General features: G+C 36.8%; 2 protein-coding genes across 8 annotated transcripts in view; one reads left to right on the forward strand and one right to left on the reverse strand.

Annotated features, from left to right (window-relative positions):
- KDM4C (lysine demethylase 4C) overlaps positions 1-17,765 on the reverse strand; it is a 391,065-nt gene that overhangs the window by 257,769 nt on the left and 115,531 nt on the right. The window lies entirely within an intron of this gene.
- On the forward strand, positions 16,493-17,024 carry LOC116859870 (guanine nucleotide-binding protein G(I)/G(S)/G(O) subunit gamma-5-like). The gene has a single exon (XM_032845571.1). It carries the CDS (start codon positions 16,575-16,577, stop codon positions 16,779-16,781), a length of 207 nt encoding a protein of 68 aa, XP_032701462.1. The 5' UTR covers positions 16,493-16,574; the 3' UTR covers positions 16,782-17,024.

Raw genomic sequence — 17,765 nt, forward strand, 5'->3', positions numbered from 1 at the left:
ATATTCAAAACAATTAAGGTCAATTAACATATTTAGAGTATTAGACCTAAAGGTAAACAGATACATTAACTCCATGTTTTTAATCTGGAAACTTGATTTTCATATAGCTGTTAAAATCAGTTAAGGTTTTAAATGCCAGTCACATCACACAAAAAAGCATTCAGTAAGAAAAGTATATAAATGTATATACATTCATTTCATTCTCTATATCATCAAGAGAGAAACATCAATGGGACACCTGGGTGGCTTAGTGGGTTAAAGCCTCTGCCTTTGGCTCAGGGCATGATCTCAGGCACCTGGGATCTAGCCCCGCTTTAGGCTCTCTGCTCAGCGGGGAGCCTGCTACCCTCTCTCTCTCTCTGCCTGCCTCTCTGCCTACTTGTGATCTCTGTCAAATAAATAAATAAAATTAAAAAAAAAAAGAAAGAAACATCAAAATAGCAATTAACTACTGACTAAGCCAATACAAATTACATATTCCAATGTCCCAGAAACAATACAAACATTTTAAACACCCAATGTTAAATACATTGCTTTAAAAAGCCTAATCAAAAATACCATCTCACTTTACTACTCAGATCTAAATGTTAATGTTATTTATTTATTATTTTTAAAGATTTTATTTATTTATTTGACAGAGAGAGATCACAAGTAGGCAGAGAGGCAGGCAGAGAGAGTGGGGGAACCAGGCTCCCTGCTCAGAAGAGAGCCCGATGTGGGCCTGGATCCCAGGACCCTGAGATCATGACCTGAGCCAAAGGCAGAGGCTTATCCACTGAGCCACCCAGGTGCCCTAAATGCTAATTTTAAATAAAATGTCAGAAATATGGCAACCTGTAACCACAGAGATATAAAATCACTAAGTGCCTGAAAATGAATGACATATATCAAAAGATAATATTAAGTTATTGGCATTGAACTACAAAGGTTATTAGAATCTCAATTTTAATAAAGAACGCTGACTTTATTTTGGATTATTTCCAGCAGTTCAAACAAAGTAAATGTGTTATCTTTTTTTTTAATATTCAACTATTCTTTTCATTTTTTTAATGAAATAATTTAACTTAATTATTATTTGGTAGCAGTAATATCCAAGAATATTGTCAATCATAGGCCAGAGGTTCTTCCTCTAAAAACGCCTAAATGAGCAGAACATGAAATTGCTACAGTGGAGGCAGCATGAAGAATTTTCTAATGAAGAGTGATTAAATGGTACCCATGATTTCCTTCGCCCAATGGCAAGTTATTCTTGGTATTTTTTCATTTATTTTTTTACTAAAAAGAACACTTTGATTCTCTGCTAAAGACAGGCCATGATTTTTAGGTGACACTAAAACAGTCAATCAAATATTGCCTCCAATGTCAACAGTGATTGGTTCAGCAATGAGCACATGACCCATAAACTCATCCTATGACACCAACATTGCCTTGATTCCAAAACTAGACAAAAACAGCACTAAAAAAGGAGAATTACAGGCCAAAATCCCTGATGAACATAGATGCAAAAATTCTCAACAAGATACTAGCAAATCAAATCCAACAGTACATTAAAAGAATTATTCATTACAATCAAGTGGGAGTTATTCCTGGGCTGCAGGGGTGATTCAATATTCACAAATCAATCAACATGATATTCCACATTAATGAAAGAAAGGATAAGAACCATATGATCCTCCCAACAGATGCAGAAAAAGCATTTGACAAAATACACCATCCATTCTTGATTAAAATCAACAAAATAGATATATATGGAACATATCTTAATATTCTAACAGCCATATATGAAAGACCCACAGTTAATATCATCCTCAATGGGGAAAAACAGAGCTTTTCCTCTGCGGTCAGAAACAAGACAGGGATGTCCACTCTCACCATTACCATTTAACATAGTATTGGAAGTCTTAGTTTCAGCAATCAGACAACAAAAGGAAATTAAAAGTATCCAAATTGACAAGGAAGAAGTCAAACTTTTGCTATCTGCAGACAACATGATACTCTATGTAGAAAACCCAAAAGACCCCACCAAAAAAATCTCTAGCACTATACATGAATTCAGCAAAGTTGCAGGATATAAAAATTAACATACAGAAATCTGTTGCATTTCTATACACCAACAATGAAGCAGCAGAAAAAGAAATCAAGCAATTGATCTCATTTACAGCTATACCAAAAACAGTAAGATACCTAGGAAAAAACTAACCAAAGAGATAAAAGAACTGTACTCTGAGAACTATAGAACACTTAATGAAAGAAACTGAAGAGGACACAAAGAAATGGGAAAATATTCTATGCTCATGGATTGGAAGAACAAACATTGTTAAAATGTCTATATTACATAATCCCTATCAAAATACCAATAGCATTTTTCACAGAGCTAGAACGACTAATCCTAAAATCTGTATGGAACCACAAAAGACCCCAAATAGCCAAAGCAATTTTGAAAAAGAAAAGCAAAGTTGGAGGCAACACAATTCTGCCCTTCAAGCTACATTCCAAAGCTGTAGTTATCAAGAGAGTGTGGTACTGGCACCAAAAACAAACATATAAATCAATGGAAAAGAACAGAAAACCCAGAAAGGGACCCACAACTATATGCTAAACTAGTCTGTACAAAGCAGGAAAGAATATCTGATGAAAAAAAGACCATGTCTTCAATAAAAGAAGACATGCTGGGAAAACTGGACAGCAATATGCAAAAGAATGAAACTGGACCACTTTCTTACACCATACACAAAAATAAATTCCAAATGGATGAAAGACCTAACTGTGAGACGGGAAACCATCAAAACCCTAGAGAAGAACACAGGAAGTAACCTCTCTGACCTCGGCCTTAGCAACTTCTTACTAAACACGTCTCCAAGGGAAACAAAAGCAAAAATGAACTATTGGGATACCATCAAGATAAAAGCTTTTGCACAGCAAAGGAAAAAAAAAAAACTAAAAAGGCAGCCTATGGAATGAGAGAAGATATTTGCAAATGATATATCTGATAAAGGGTTAGTATCCAAAATCAATAAAGAACTTACCAAACTCAATACCCCAAAAAACCCAAAAAAATCCAGTTAAGAAATGGACAGAAGACATGAGTAGACATTTTTCCAAAGAAGATATCTAGATGCCTAACAGACACATGAAAAAGATGTTCAACATCACTCATCATCAAGGGAATACAAATCAAAACCATGGTGAAATTATTACCTCACACCCGTTAGAATGGCTAAAATTAACAATACAAGAAAAACAGGTGTTGGAAAGGATGTGGAAAAAGAGGCACCCTCTTACACTGTGGTGGGAATGCAAACCAGCACAGCCACTCTGGAGAACTGTATGGAGGTTCCTCAAAAAGTTGAAAATAGAGTTACCCTATGACCAAGTAATTGCACTTCTAGTGCTCTACTATCTTTTACCCGAAGGACACAAAAATACATATTTGAAGGCACACATACATCCTGATGTTTATATAGCATCATCATCAACAACAGCCAAGCTATGTGAAGAGCTCAAATGTCCACTTTCCCTTGACTGATGAATGGATAAAGAAGATGTGGTAGTGTATACACACACACACACACACACACACACACGCAATGGAGTATTAGTCATCAAAAAGAATGAATTCTTGCCATTTGCAATAAGAGGGCATTATGCTAAACAAAATAAGTCAGTCAGAGAAAGACAAATGCCATACAATTTCATTCACATGTGGAATTTAGGAAACAAAACAGATGAACATATTGGCGGGGGGGGGGGGGAGAAAAAGAGAGAAGAAAACCATAAGAAACTCTTAACAATAAAGAACAAACTGAAGGTTAATGGAAGGAGGTGGGTGAAAGATGGGCTAGACACGTGAAGGGTATTAAGGAGGGCACTTATTATGATGAGCACTGGGTATTATATGTAAGTGATGAATCACTAAATTCTACTCCTGAAACCAGTATTATACTATATGTTAACTAATTAGAATTTAAACAAATATTTGGAGAAAAAAGATATTCTCCTATATTTTCTTCTAAAAGCTCTATATTTTAGTTTTCTCTTTCATGTCTAGGATCCATCTTAGTTAGGAGTTCTAGATGGTGGGGATCAAGGTTCACTTTTTCCCAAATACTGAAGACTCTTCTCCTGAAGGTACTGCTTTGGTGCTACTGAGAAAAATTAAATGCCATATATGTGTGAGTCTATTTAGGGTTCTTTCCTCTTTTCTATTGAGGAAGATCTAGATCTACATTGAGAACTTGAGCTATATGTAGATATATTCTTCATAAACAGTCATATCCTCTATAAATAGGAACAATTTTCTTTCCTTTTTTTTTAATGCCCATTATTTCTTTTCCTTGACTTAGAACAGTAGCTACAATCTTCATAAAATGTTCAGTAGAAATGAAAGTGAAAATTTTCATCAAAGTGAAAATTCTTGCTTTGATGTATATCTTTGGGAGGAACTGCACAGTATTTCACCATTTAGTATGATATATTTATTGTAGGTTTCTTATACTTACTTTACTGACAAAGTTCCCTCTGAGAGATTTTACCTTAAATGGTTGTTGCTTTTTCTGCATTTATTAAAATGATCATATGGTTTTTACCTTTTATTTTGTTAACATGGTAAATTGAACTGATTGGTTTTTCAAATGTGAAACCAAACTTATTATGATAGTTAATTTTACATGTCAGCCTGACCATGGAGTCCCCAGACATTTGGTCAGACATTATTCTGGGTCTGTTAAGAATGTTTCTAGATGAGAATAACATTTGAATCCATAGACTAAATAAAGCAGACTGCCATCTGTAAGTTGGGCACGCCCTATCCAATCAGTTGAAGGCCTGAATAGAACAAGAAGTCTCACCCTCTCAGGAGTAAGAAGGGACTTCTCCTGTCTAGCTATTGAGGTGGAACATCAGTTTATTCCTGACTCTGAACTAGAACTGAAATATCAGCTATTGCTGGGTGTCCAGCTTGCTGACTACACGTCCAGACTTCTCAGCCTCCAATATTGATGAGCTGATATCTTATAATAAATCTCCACACATATACACCCTTTAGGTTCTGGAGGAACCTGACTAATACACTTGTGTTCTGGAGGTAAATGCCACTGAGTCATCAATTATCCTTGTTTTACCATAGTTCAGCTGTAAAATATATCTCTATTAAAGAACATGAAATGGATGTGTGATTCTAGGTATTTCCCTACAAGTTGCCTTATGATTCCTACGCTTGCACAGTGAAAACCACCCTTATATTTTACTTCCTGACAATATTCTCTCATTAAAATGATGTAACTCCCAAGTGTAGTAATGGAGATAGAAGCCATATAAAGAAATCTCTTAGAAATTCCCATGTTTCTGGACACCTGGGTGACTCAGTCAGGTAAGCGACTGCCTTCAGCTCAGGCCATGATCCCCATCCGGGATAGGGTTCTGCATCGGGTGCCTTGCTCAGCAGGAAGTCTGCTTCTCCCTCTGCCTCTGCCTTCCACTCTGCCTGCCTGTGCTCCCTATCTCTCTCTCTGACAAAGATATGAATAAAACCTTAAAAAAAAAAAAAAAAGAAATTCCCATTTTTCTAACATTGGCATTAAGAAACAGAGACCAAGGGGCACTTGGATGGCTCAGAGGGTTAAAGCCTCTGCCTTCGGCTCAGGTCATGATCCCAGGGTCCTGGGATCGAGCCCGGCATCGGGCTCTCTGCTCAGCAAGGAGCCTGCTTCCTCCTCTCTCTCTGTCTGCCTGCCTCTCTGCCTACTTGTGATCTCTGTCTGTCAAATAAATAAATAAAATCTTTAAGAAAAAAAGAAAAAAGAAACAGAGACCAAAAGATATAAAATGTGGATAGATATAAAATGATTATTTAGGAGATAAAATCAGGCAGAAGTTATATTAAATAAGCCAGTCTTCAATGATGTGAAGAAAATCTGAACTAAAACATTCCTTGTGTCATCAACAAAACTAAACAAGATTCCCTTAGTCAATAAAATATCAACAGAGTTATATTCCTAGTGTTTAAAAATTTAAATCATTAGCTCCAACAGATTGCAATGAAATTTCTTTTTAATCATTTCCCAAACTTTCAAATATTCCTCTGGACATAGAAAGAGCTCATCTAGGAATAGTTGAAAAAGTGATAGCAAGAAAAAGTAAGATTTAAAAAAAAGGAATGGGAGTATCTCAGGGAAAGGAGGACAGTGGAAGTACCATCAACTAGAAGAATGTACAAACAGCTGCTTAGGGAGACAAGGAAGACTGAGAGGTGACAAATGGATTGCTGCTCTGGAAGAATGTGTGGGAGGATAGACAACATGCTACATTACAGGGAAAAGAACAGATCTCATAAATTTAAAAGCAATGAAATCATCACTATCAACTCAGAATTTGTTATTCTTCTCTACTGTTATTCCTATAAGACATCATGTAATTTCTTCTGTATCATTACATTTCCTGGAAACATCCTCATCCTATACCAACCATCTTTATCAAGCTAACATCCTTCATATTTCACTTTAAATGCATAGAGACTAGGTCAGCTTCCCCTACTACAAACAATCTGGTGCCATGAATATGTGGCACAAATAATGGTTGCAATTAAGTACTTAGTTTTATAATTATTAATTATTATAAAATGCCAGTTGCTAACTCTTATTTGTGAGAGGACAAAGATTGTGATTATCCTGTTCATCACTGCAACTCTCAACCAAAGTGGTCAATAAATACTTTTTGAATGAATAAATTGAATGACAAAAAAATGCATCATTTGCTATATTTCAATAATAAATTATTAACACTAAAGAAAGCATCTGTCTGCATTTATTTATTTGTCACTTCCATGGTGTAATAGGAAGCTGGTATAATTATCATCCCTACATTAAAAAAAAAATGAGAAAACCAATGTACAGAAAAGTTAAGTAGCTTGGCCAAGGTCCCTCATGGAGCGAAGATTCAAACCCAGGCAGCCTGGTTCTATATTCATAACTAATTAATTATCAAAATAATGCCCCAAAACAGCTACTGAGAATAAGTATCCTGTAAAACATTTAAAGGTCTAGGATTTCATATTTTAGTTCTGCAATTCTCACATATGTATAGTGAATTAAGGAAAATCTCAGTAACTGATTCTTGATGCTGAGCTCTTTTTTAGTAACTGAAAACACTACATAAAATTTTAAGGAGAAATAGATAAAGTTTTCATACTACCTACCACTTTTACATATTGCTATCCTGATGCCCAGAGAATGTGCTGAAGTAGAAATGAACAAATCCATGTCAAGATTAAGGTAGTCTGTAAAGCAGATGTCCTTTTTTCTTCCCTTACTGGAACAAAGAAATCAGCATCCTAACCAAATCTACCATGTTGACTACAAAAGATTAACTATGTAAAAACATCAATGCTAAAATCATTTATAGGACGTTTTTCCTTTAGTAAATCAAACTCATTAAAATGACCACTGTGCATACTTTGTTTCGAAAAGAAACCATAAAGTATCACCTTCATATGACCCAGTTATGTGATTAATGCATTAAGTTAAAAACTTCAACTATCCTTAACTTATCTGAATTTTAATGGATTTAGAGCCAAAGTTCAGTTTGTATTTCTGAACACTAGAAAACTGGAAAAGTTATCTACTTTTGGTCTTCAAATACATTAGATACAACTTTTTCTTACCCTACTGCTAACTAGATAAAACACTACTACAGAAAGGGGAACTTGTACTTGCTATACCATAAATATTTCTAATTCAGGATGTTGATGTAGGCTCACTCAAGTTTTTACTGGGTACAAGACATTTATATATATGCCTAATAATCTTCAGTTCTTTTCTAGTTTTTCTCCGCCAATTTATTTCACTTTTTTCCATACCACATGCATAGCTCATCCTGTATCTTACCATCAGTCCATGTTCCCCCACCACTGACCTAAGTAAATAACAGAATGAATGCTAGCAAACATAACCTAGCCAACAGATGATTTCTAAATGAACTTAAGAATGCCCACAATCATTCCACGGTCTTTGATTAATGCATATACTCATTCAGGAATGCACAGAAACTGCACTGACGACATCCTTCAAACGTTATGGACTAGTAAGGGGAAAAGCTTAAAAAGATAGCAATTTTAGGGCACCAGGATGGCTCAGTCAGTTGAGCATCTGATTCTTGATTTTGGCTCAGGTTATCATCTCAGGGTCTTGAGACTGAGGCCCACATCACACTCAGTGGGGTGTCTACTTAAGATTCTCCTTCTCCCTCTTCCCCTCCCACCTCTAAAGTAAATTTTTAAAATGTTTTTTGTTTTTTGTTTTTAAATGATGGCAATTTCTACATAGGAGAAGCAATAACATGTAAAAATAACTGTGGCTATAAATGGATGACAGAAAAGTAACATTAAATACCATTAAAGATTAGTTGGTTTTTACTTTTGTTTTTCTTTGGGGGAGTACACACCTTTACTTGCACATTACACCCACAAGTTTGAATTGTGATAATAAAGATTACTTCTATAAATAATTTCGAACTTCACAGTCTAAAATAAAAGAAGAACTGTTTTATGAATTACCAATGACTTACACCATATTCTTTCTATTGAGAAATAGTTAAAAATGTGACTTTATATACATACAGAATTTTATAAACTTTTTTTTGACAGTTTGTACAATCAATTTCTCTCTGATAGAAAGTAGAAGGATAAATTTCAGTAGCTGATGTGCTAAACTTGTAAGCAGACCACCTGATTCTTCTCTCTATGCTGGTACAGAATCTTCAATTCATCAGCTCCTGTTCAGTACTGTACATATGTAGCAACATGATGGCAGGACTGTACTATGTAATTACTGCTAGATAATTATAAAACCATCCTTTGATATTTTGTGGCTATTCCGCATTAGCAATATTTAACTTTAGAGAAGAAAAAGAAACAAAGAATTTTACATACTGCCTTTAGTAAACCAAAAATGTTTCAAATGTTTGAAAAGTAGTAATTCTGATAGAACGTAAATAAATTTGCTGAGTAAGGTAAGACATACTGTAATGTGGTCTGGTGTCAGCCTAAAAGACAGTGAATTTGAGAGTGCTCTGAAAGCTACCTCTGAAAGCTACGATTTTCTTGCATAGCACCCTTTGTGACTCATGCTTAGTTCATTCTACTGTGTGTATTTAGTACTCACTCCTCTGTATGCTTGCCTGTCTCCCCTACGGGTAGCGCCGGTAAGCACAAGTGGTTCTCAGTTATAGGGCATTTGCCCCCCAAGGAATATTTGAGAATGCCTGGAGACATTCTGGTTGTCCACTGGGCAGAGGCCAAGAAGCTACTAAAAATGACAGTAGTGCTGAGGTCAAGAAATCTTGCACTAGTCTGGACTACCAGAGGACAGGGACTGTCCACTACTTGCAGCACTGTGCTCAACCCTACCCCCAGGCACATGGTGGGCACTCAAATATGGGACAAATTGTTGTATATGTACATGAAAATTCATGTCACTGTGAATTTTTAAACCATCATTTTCTATATGACAATCTTTTTTAAAGAGTTTCCTTTTCTTCCTGCTACTGCCTCCGAGCTGTTATGCAATGAGACAGGGAACATATCTGTGATTAATGTCAAAACTGCAGTTCTACCCTGGAACAGAGAGGTAATGGGGGAAGGCACACGGGCCAAGATTCTAGTTCCTCCATGCGACACAGGAAAGTTCTTAACCTGACCTGACAAGGACATCTAGCGACTTGAACCAGATGACCTCTCAGACCTCTGATTGAAAGGATTACTTTAATAATTTTTACATCTAAGAACATTCACCTCATGTAATAACTTTCCATATGGGCTACCCAGCTTTTATTATGGCAGCCCAGGCCCTGCAGTATTTTAAACCTTGGGCTCAGCTGCTGTCAAGTCTGCAGTAACCATAATCTTTAGGTCAAGCTTTTATTTCACTATAAAAGCCTTTAAATATGAACATGCCTGGTGATAAATTAGGGTGACAGGCATTTCCTTTTATTATGATTCAAAGGAAGGCATATATCTATCATGTTGTTTGGTGTAAACAACTTATGAGTGCAGTAATAATTCATATAGCCTAACTAGACTACAATTTCACAGAATTAACATACCATGGCTATAAATTACAAGTCACTTACACTTCTTGGAGTTGTCTTATGAACTCTAATAGGAACTCATAAATTGAAACAAATCTAGAGAATGACAGTAGCTGTGCACTTCTTCAGTAAATCTAACCAGTGTAAAAACCCAAGAAATGGCTTTTCTAGTTGTTCAGAGTAAATTTGTGGCTGTGTTATCTGGTGGCACTATGTTACAATAACTACAAACAAGATAAAGTCAGAATGCTTAAAGTTCATTAGGCAGGTAAAATTTCAAAAATAACAGTACAGGGCATATTCTCTAGGAACCCATGACTGATATCGTCTAAAATGCAAAAGAAAATGACAACAATGCAATGAGACAGACCAAACACTCTAAAGAGAGAGGGGGCAACTGACACCCTCTCCTCCATCTGTGGCCACATGAGGAGAAGGGACCCAAGACTGGAGGGTGAGACTCTGCAGGCATTTTCAAAAACTATAAAGCCAAGAAGAAAGCTTGGGTGCTCTCCAGCTCTCCTCTTCTCACCTGTTTCTTTTAGAGAAAGTATCTGGGGGTAGAGCTATCTCATGTCAAGATATTTGGTCCTTGGGTTCCTGGATAACTCTGAAAAGGGATGAAAAAGCATGAGAATGACTATGAATGATTTATTCCAGGTGTTACGTTTTGAAAGGGAAGCATAAAAAGGATCTTATGATTTCCCTCTAGGACTCTATAATACCTTCTACAAAACTCTATTTTCTTCCTCTCTAGTGATGTTACCATATGAAAGAAACCATAAACTTTTATAACTGAACTATTCAAGGAAAGAAATGATACCTTGCTCAGAGCTATATTATTATTTCTCTTTATCTATTGTCCCAATAATTAAGTGATTTCCACTGAAAATACTCTTTTGGTAGTCCTCTGTAATTGTGTTATTGTTGTTAATTGGCAAAGTGGGGAGTTGACAAGGAGAGGACAGAATTGAATCAGTTTGTAAACATCTAGTTGGAAAAAAAAACTCTTCTTTGCCAGGCAATGAAGAGAATCTATAACCAATTAAAAAAGGAAAAGGCAGGGGCACCTGGGTGGCTCAGTGGTTTAAAGCCTCTGCCTTCGGCTCAGGTCATGATCCCAGGGTCCTGGGATCAAGCCTGGCATAGGGCTCTCTGCTTGGCAGGGAGCCTGCTTCCTCCTCTCTCTCTGCCTGCCTCTCTGCCTACTTGTGATCTCTGTCTGTCAAATAAATAAATAAAATCTCAAAAAAAAAAAAAAAGGGAAAAGGCAGCTTTGCTACAGCAAAACCCCAAATGTTGCTTACAAAATCAGGACTAGCTGGACTAGCTGAACGCAACCAATGCTCGCCTATCCACAATCATTGTTTCCCTTGGAGGTCAGACCATCTGATAACCCAACATCTCTGTGGCCCTCAAACATGGATTCTGTAGCTTTCTAGTGATATTTTTATTATTACAACCATAAACATATGTACTGCCTGCACTTTACTATAGAGGAATGTGAGGTTCAGAAGGGCTAGATGGTTTGTATAAGGTTGTCTAGTCATTAAGGAACAAAGCCCATGTGTAGACTGAACTCTCTGACTCCAAAACTGAGCACATACCACCCTGTCATCATGTCACCTCACCTGACATAGCTCCATTGTAACATGGACACCCTGGTTCCATTTCCCACAGAGTAAAACCGTGCCTCTGTTATAGAATATCTATCACACCAAACATTGAGTTTGTGAGAATGAATACCCATTCACAAAGGGATGCATGAAGAGATCATCTGCAATACAAGACCCTTCTGGGAAGGAACCATGGTTCTTATGCACAGAAGAATGAAATGGCCTTCTGAGAAACAGTAGTCTCCATGTTATATCTCTTATCATGGTGTTGGGTTTAAGACCCACAAATATTCTTTAGTGACATGGCTGCCACCACTGCTGCTGCTGCCATTACTGCAGAGAAAAAAGTTTTTCCCTGATTTCATTATGGTTTTGACAAGCTCTAGATTGTCCAAAATGCAGTCCTTTTGTGCCTGGAAGGAATAAGGTCCCAAAAGAATGGCTACAATGAAGAATGGGGAAGCAAATGCCAAAAATCTCCATGAAAATTAGGACATAGATTTCCATCTTACAAATACTCATTTTGTAAAGAAAATGAATGGTAGATTTAGTCTGAAATATTTATAATAAAATATATTAAATGATTTGTGATAGAAAAAAATAACAAAAGTGATGACTGGTGGTATTTTGCAGAGCAATATCTTTCTAAGCAGCTGTGTGCCAGAGAGAATGTGCACTTGTGATTTCAGGGCATTACAAATAAAAAAGCCTATACCAAATTCATTATTTTTTAAGTCTAGATGCTGCAACCTGAAAAATATCACAAACAAGAGGTCATGCTTCATGCTAATCAGCCCTTCTATGAAGTGAGTTAGGAAAGCTGGCACCTGTCTTAACCAAGTATGAAAGTGCAACATGTACTCACTGTGAGAAAGAGCACAACTTAAACCAGCCTAGCCCTTGAGATACCATCTCAAAACTACAGTCACGTCTGAGGATGCTGGAAATGGTTATGGTACTAGGGACACTGCCTCAGAGCACTACAGAGCTCCCAATGAGGTCTGCAGCCAAAGAAAGCGATACCACTTCATGTGCTCCAGTAAAGGGAAGAAACATATCTTTGCAACCAACAGGCAGATCAGCAGGTTCTCCACCTAAACCTATGTAGACATTTGAAAATGCCAGGTTCCTGAGCTTGGTCAGATCTCACAGACCAAGGGTCAACAATCTTTCTCTAAAAAATTCCAAATAGTAAATATTCCAGGCTCTGGGAACCATATGATCTTTGTCACAACTACTCAAGTCTGCCATTGTAATATAAAAGCAGCCATAGATAACACATAAACAAATATACACAGCTGTATCCTAATACAACTTTATTTACAAAAATGGCAGGAGCCATAGCTTGCCAACCCCTGACTTAGAAAAACAGGTGAGGTGGCATTTGACTCTTTGACTAGGCGGTCCAACACAAAATTAAAATCAGAAGTTACCAGCACCCACATCACCATTTTTGAAAGAACTAAAGGAGGCTCTGGAAATAAGGCACAGTCAGAAGTGCTACAACTCTGGTATCTCCAACCCAAACTCAGGGCAACTGGCTGCAATGTGCCACATTATTCACATTATAAAGACTGAGAATAATTTTGTGTTAGATAAAAATGTCACTATATCCCTCCTGAGGTTAACCTTGACTTGCCATGGAAATTAAAGTTAATACATCAAGTTATAAGACAGTTTGATATAAAGAGAGTATTTTTCCCTACAACTGAATCAATTGATTTGGTACTGTTGGTAAGCTAAATGCAGAAAAAAGCCAAAATATTATAACTGCTTTACAAAACAAAAAGAGGAAGCCGAAAATTTTTCAAGTGCTAAATTTTAAAAACCACTGTGCCACTAATTAGAAGCTGGCCGCACTCTCCTTTGCAGGAGACATACTTGGTAAGACTGTAGCACAAATTCCATGCAAATCTGCCAGCAAAAGAATGGGAAAGCTGACTGATTAAGTGAATACAGATCAAAGACATCCCGCTCAACTCTTGGAGACCAAGCCTTTACACTCAGCTCTGTGGAACCTGAATCATGGTCCATTGCCCTCCATGTAAAAGAAAGGGAAAACCAAGGACAAGCAACAAAACGGTGGACAGTTTTGCCTCCATTCAGAGATGAAAAATAAAAATGTCCGAACTTATACAATGGTGCACTGAACATTTCGTCTTTCTGTGCTTTATCCCACCCAAATAACTGAATGATTACTTGTCTCATCACTGACTGAAAATTATCCTCTTAAAACTCTTGTGTCCATTCCTCCTACCCCATAGAAGAATTTCTGCTAAAATATAGGGAGACAACCAGACATAAGCTCTACACTAGAAATTCAGAGGTTTCCACTACCCAGTTACCAGCACAGCCCTTTTAAGCCTGCATGCACTCGATCTGTTTCTGAACAGGAGGCCCAATCACCCAACACCAAACTTCCATACGTGTATGTTTGTTCACACGAGCAAATTAAGCATTCCCAGTCCTCAACAGAAATTCCCTAACGCCTCCTGAGTTAACTAGAGATGAAAGCAAAATAAAATTAGGACCAGAAGCCAGCTTTCAATTCTCAAGTTGCCATACTCTGTCCCTTGCCAACTTAACCCAAAATTAAAGGGAAGAAGAATTTTCTGATTTCCCCAGGTAGTACATGGGGAAGGGTGCTTTTGCTATTTAAAGTAGACACTGATATTAGTTCATAACCAAAAGAAAATAAAGGGATTGAAGGCAAGGAGAGAACAATTCCTTTAGAAGTGGTGTTGCCTGGTCAGCTCAATATGAAAACAGAATGAGGTATAGTGCTTAGGTAAGAAAAGAACACGGAGGGTCTCTGTGGAAAATACTGCCTGCAGACCACCTAACAGCTATGCCCGAAAGTATATGGTGCCCATACCAGGAGCAAGGTGAGATGGCGGTACACTAGGAAAATCAATGTGTTTACTATCACCCAGAACTAATTCGATAGCAGCACTTAAAAGCTCTCAGTTCTCTCAAAGTTTACTAATCATATCTGAGGATCAGTAAGCGAAGGTCAGCACGAAGCAGCAAAATGTATAACATCATACACTGAGACTTTTATTTGAAACAACAGGTTGCTCTCTTAAATACATATTGTTTTCAAAAAGAGCTATCAAAATCAATTTTGTATTTCTTACTCCAATAAAAGAAAGCTTGATAGTCTAGGTAGCTTAGGACTGTCTCCAGAGCAATTTGAAAAACAAAGGGATTTGATTCGATCATTCTTTGGAAGGATTGAGTGCTTCTCTTGAAAATGAATGCAAATAGCCAAGTTAATTCAAACCATAGGTCAAAGCAGAATAAATCATGTTTAAATCTCTCAATTTTATCTTCAAAAAGTAAAGGCAGGAAGTTTTACTCCATTGTGGTTCAAAACGGCTGAGTAAGCTAAAGTGATTAAATAAATAGACTATTATGTGCCATCAGTTCAATCAAGTGAGAACACTCTGGCTGTCAACTCTTAGTGAAAGGAAGATGTTTGATGCTTTTCATAATAAATATCCATTCATAAAATGTGCTGAAATGAACACAAAAGATCTATTGCCAATTCCAGCTATTTCACAGAGAAAAGTTGGCAAGAAATTTCCTAACATCTAAAATAGAAAAGAATCAATTAATCATGAAAATGGCTCCAGTAATTTGCTACATTTTGTTACATATTATCACATTCATCCCCATGCCTTAAACCATTTATAAAAAGACATCATATAAAAATGCAAGTACTTGTCACCTCAGGAAGCAAAAATTTAAAAAAATACATGTTCGGTCCCCACCCTAACTACAAAATTAAAACATGCTTATTGGAGTAATGTTGAAAAATAACAAAGGATACCATCAAGAAAATAATAACCACCTAGGAAGAACCCCATTTAATGTACTTCTTGTACACTCATCATCTAAATGCACTTCTGTCACGGGAATAGTACTTCACATGATGTCTGCCTTGGCACACACTGAACAACAAGGTCCCATAGCACTAAGTATTCACCTAACAACACTGTTGAATGATTCCACATTCAAGTATTCTTCTTCTATGTAACTGCACCATGATTTATGTCACTAATCTTCTACTGTTAGACATTGTCAGCTGTCAGGTTGTTTTGTTTTGCTGTTTTAAATAATGTTATGTTGAACATCTTTACAAATAAAATCTTGCATATATCTGTACCTATTTCTTCATATCTATTTCCTTAGCTCTGATTCTTAGAAGTAAAATGCCAAATCATAGAGTATGCACATTTTTAGAGTTTTTCAGACATTTTCTCAAATTTCCTTTCATTAGATTAGACCAATTTACAGTGTCACTAGCAATACATGTCTTAAGCCAAATCAGGTTCATCTTTATAAATAGTTATATTTCTTAAAATATGAACTAAATAGCATCATAAAATCATATTACCCTACTCATACTATTAAAAGGATAAAGAAGAAGAAACAACTAAATGTGCTTAAAATGATAAAACGTTTCAATTTTCATAAATTGTGTAATAACAAAAATTTAAATAACATTGCTGGTTATTGCTTTTATGACTTTATAGCCAACTTACATACAAAGTACACGCAGAGTACTGAATCCAAGGGGCGCCTGGGTGGCTCAGTCAGCTAAACATCTGCCTTTAGCTCAGGTCCTGATCCCAGGGTCCTGGGATTGAGCCTTGTGTCCACTCCCTGCTAAGCGGGGAGTTGGCTCGTCCCTCTCCCTCTGCCCCTCCTGCTGCTCATGCTCTCTCTCTCTTGCTGACTCTATCAAAATTAAAAAAAAAAATCTTTTAAAAAAGTACTAAATTTAGGCCGCACTGCCCCACCGTCTGGCCCCGCAGACCCACGAACCGACAGATCCACGCACGCACGAAAATCTACCCCGCTCCTGAGAGCGCCATGTCTGGTTCCTCCAGCGTTGCCGCTATGAAGAAAGTGGTTCAACAGCTCCGGCTGGAAGCTGGGCTCAACCGCGTGAAGGTTTCCCAGGCAGCTGCAGATCTGAAACAATTCCGTCTGCAGAATGCCCAACACGAGCCCCTGCTAACTGGTATATCTTCAAGTACGAATCCATTCAGACCCCAGAAAGTCTGTTCCTTTTTGTAGTAAAATGAATCTTTGGATGGTTTTCTAGACCACTTTTCATGAACCAGTGACTATTCAAAGGAGAGCTAAATTTGAAGCCTGTACAAAAGCTTATCCCTGTAATACGTGCCATACTATATAAACTTTTACTTTTGTCAGTCCTTAACATCTACCTCTCTGAATTCTCATAAATTTCTATTTCATAAGGGTAATTGTTTTATATACACTGGCAGCAGCATACAATAAAATACTTAGTATAAAAGTTTTTTAAAAAAGTACTAAATTTAACTAAATCACACAAATGTTATTTTATTTGTAAATGAATTTGTCACTACACTGCATGCTTATTTTACTCTTAAATGTATAAAATATGTGAATGATAGTCAAATTCTTAATGCGGTGTTTTGTCAATGTTATTTCTAAATTGTATACTTATACTTCACTGCCCCCATTAAAATGACCTCTAGCACTCAACTAAAATGGTCAATTCTGGTTTTAAAAGATACTTAACAGCCTCCACCATAAATAGGCATTGTTGACCCCACCCAGTTCCCAAGACATTCCTCAAGTTCTTAGAAACCCAACTCCCAGTAACAAATGAGATGAAACCAGTGAAGCCCATATCTCATAATATGTACCAATCCCCCCATGGGTAGCAACTGAAGATAATTAGATCATGGCTAGAAGAAATTGATGTTGGAGTTCTGAGTCCAAAAGAAAAGATTCACTATAGGGTTTTAATTTACAGCTCAAAGGCATATATATAGGTGGCTTTGGAATTGTCATAAATGAACTATGAAAAAATATGAACCCTAAAGGCTAGAAAAAGCCCAAAATACTGAGGACCTGATGGAAAATTGCACATTAAATGAAATACAATATTTGGAGAGAATAAAAAGATAAAAAGCTTCTTCTGTCCCTTCAACCCATTAATGCAAAAGTTGAATATAGGGTCTTAAAATCTAAAAAGAAGAATAGCAATTTATCACATTTAATCCCTTTTCA

Source organism: Lontra canadensis, unplaced genomic scaffold (assembly GCF_010015895.1).
Source record: "Lontra canadensis isolate GAN:19392208 unplaced genomic scaffold, GSC_riverotter_1.0 scaffold165, whole genome shotgun sequence".
In the NCBI taxonomy this organism is placed as follows: domain Eukaryota; kingdom Metazoa; phylum Chordata; class Mammalia; order Carnivora; family Mustelidae; genus Lontra; species Lontra canadensis.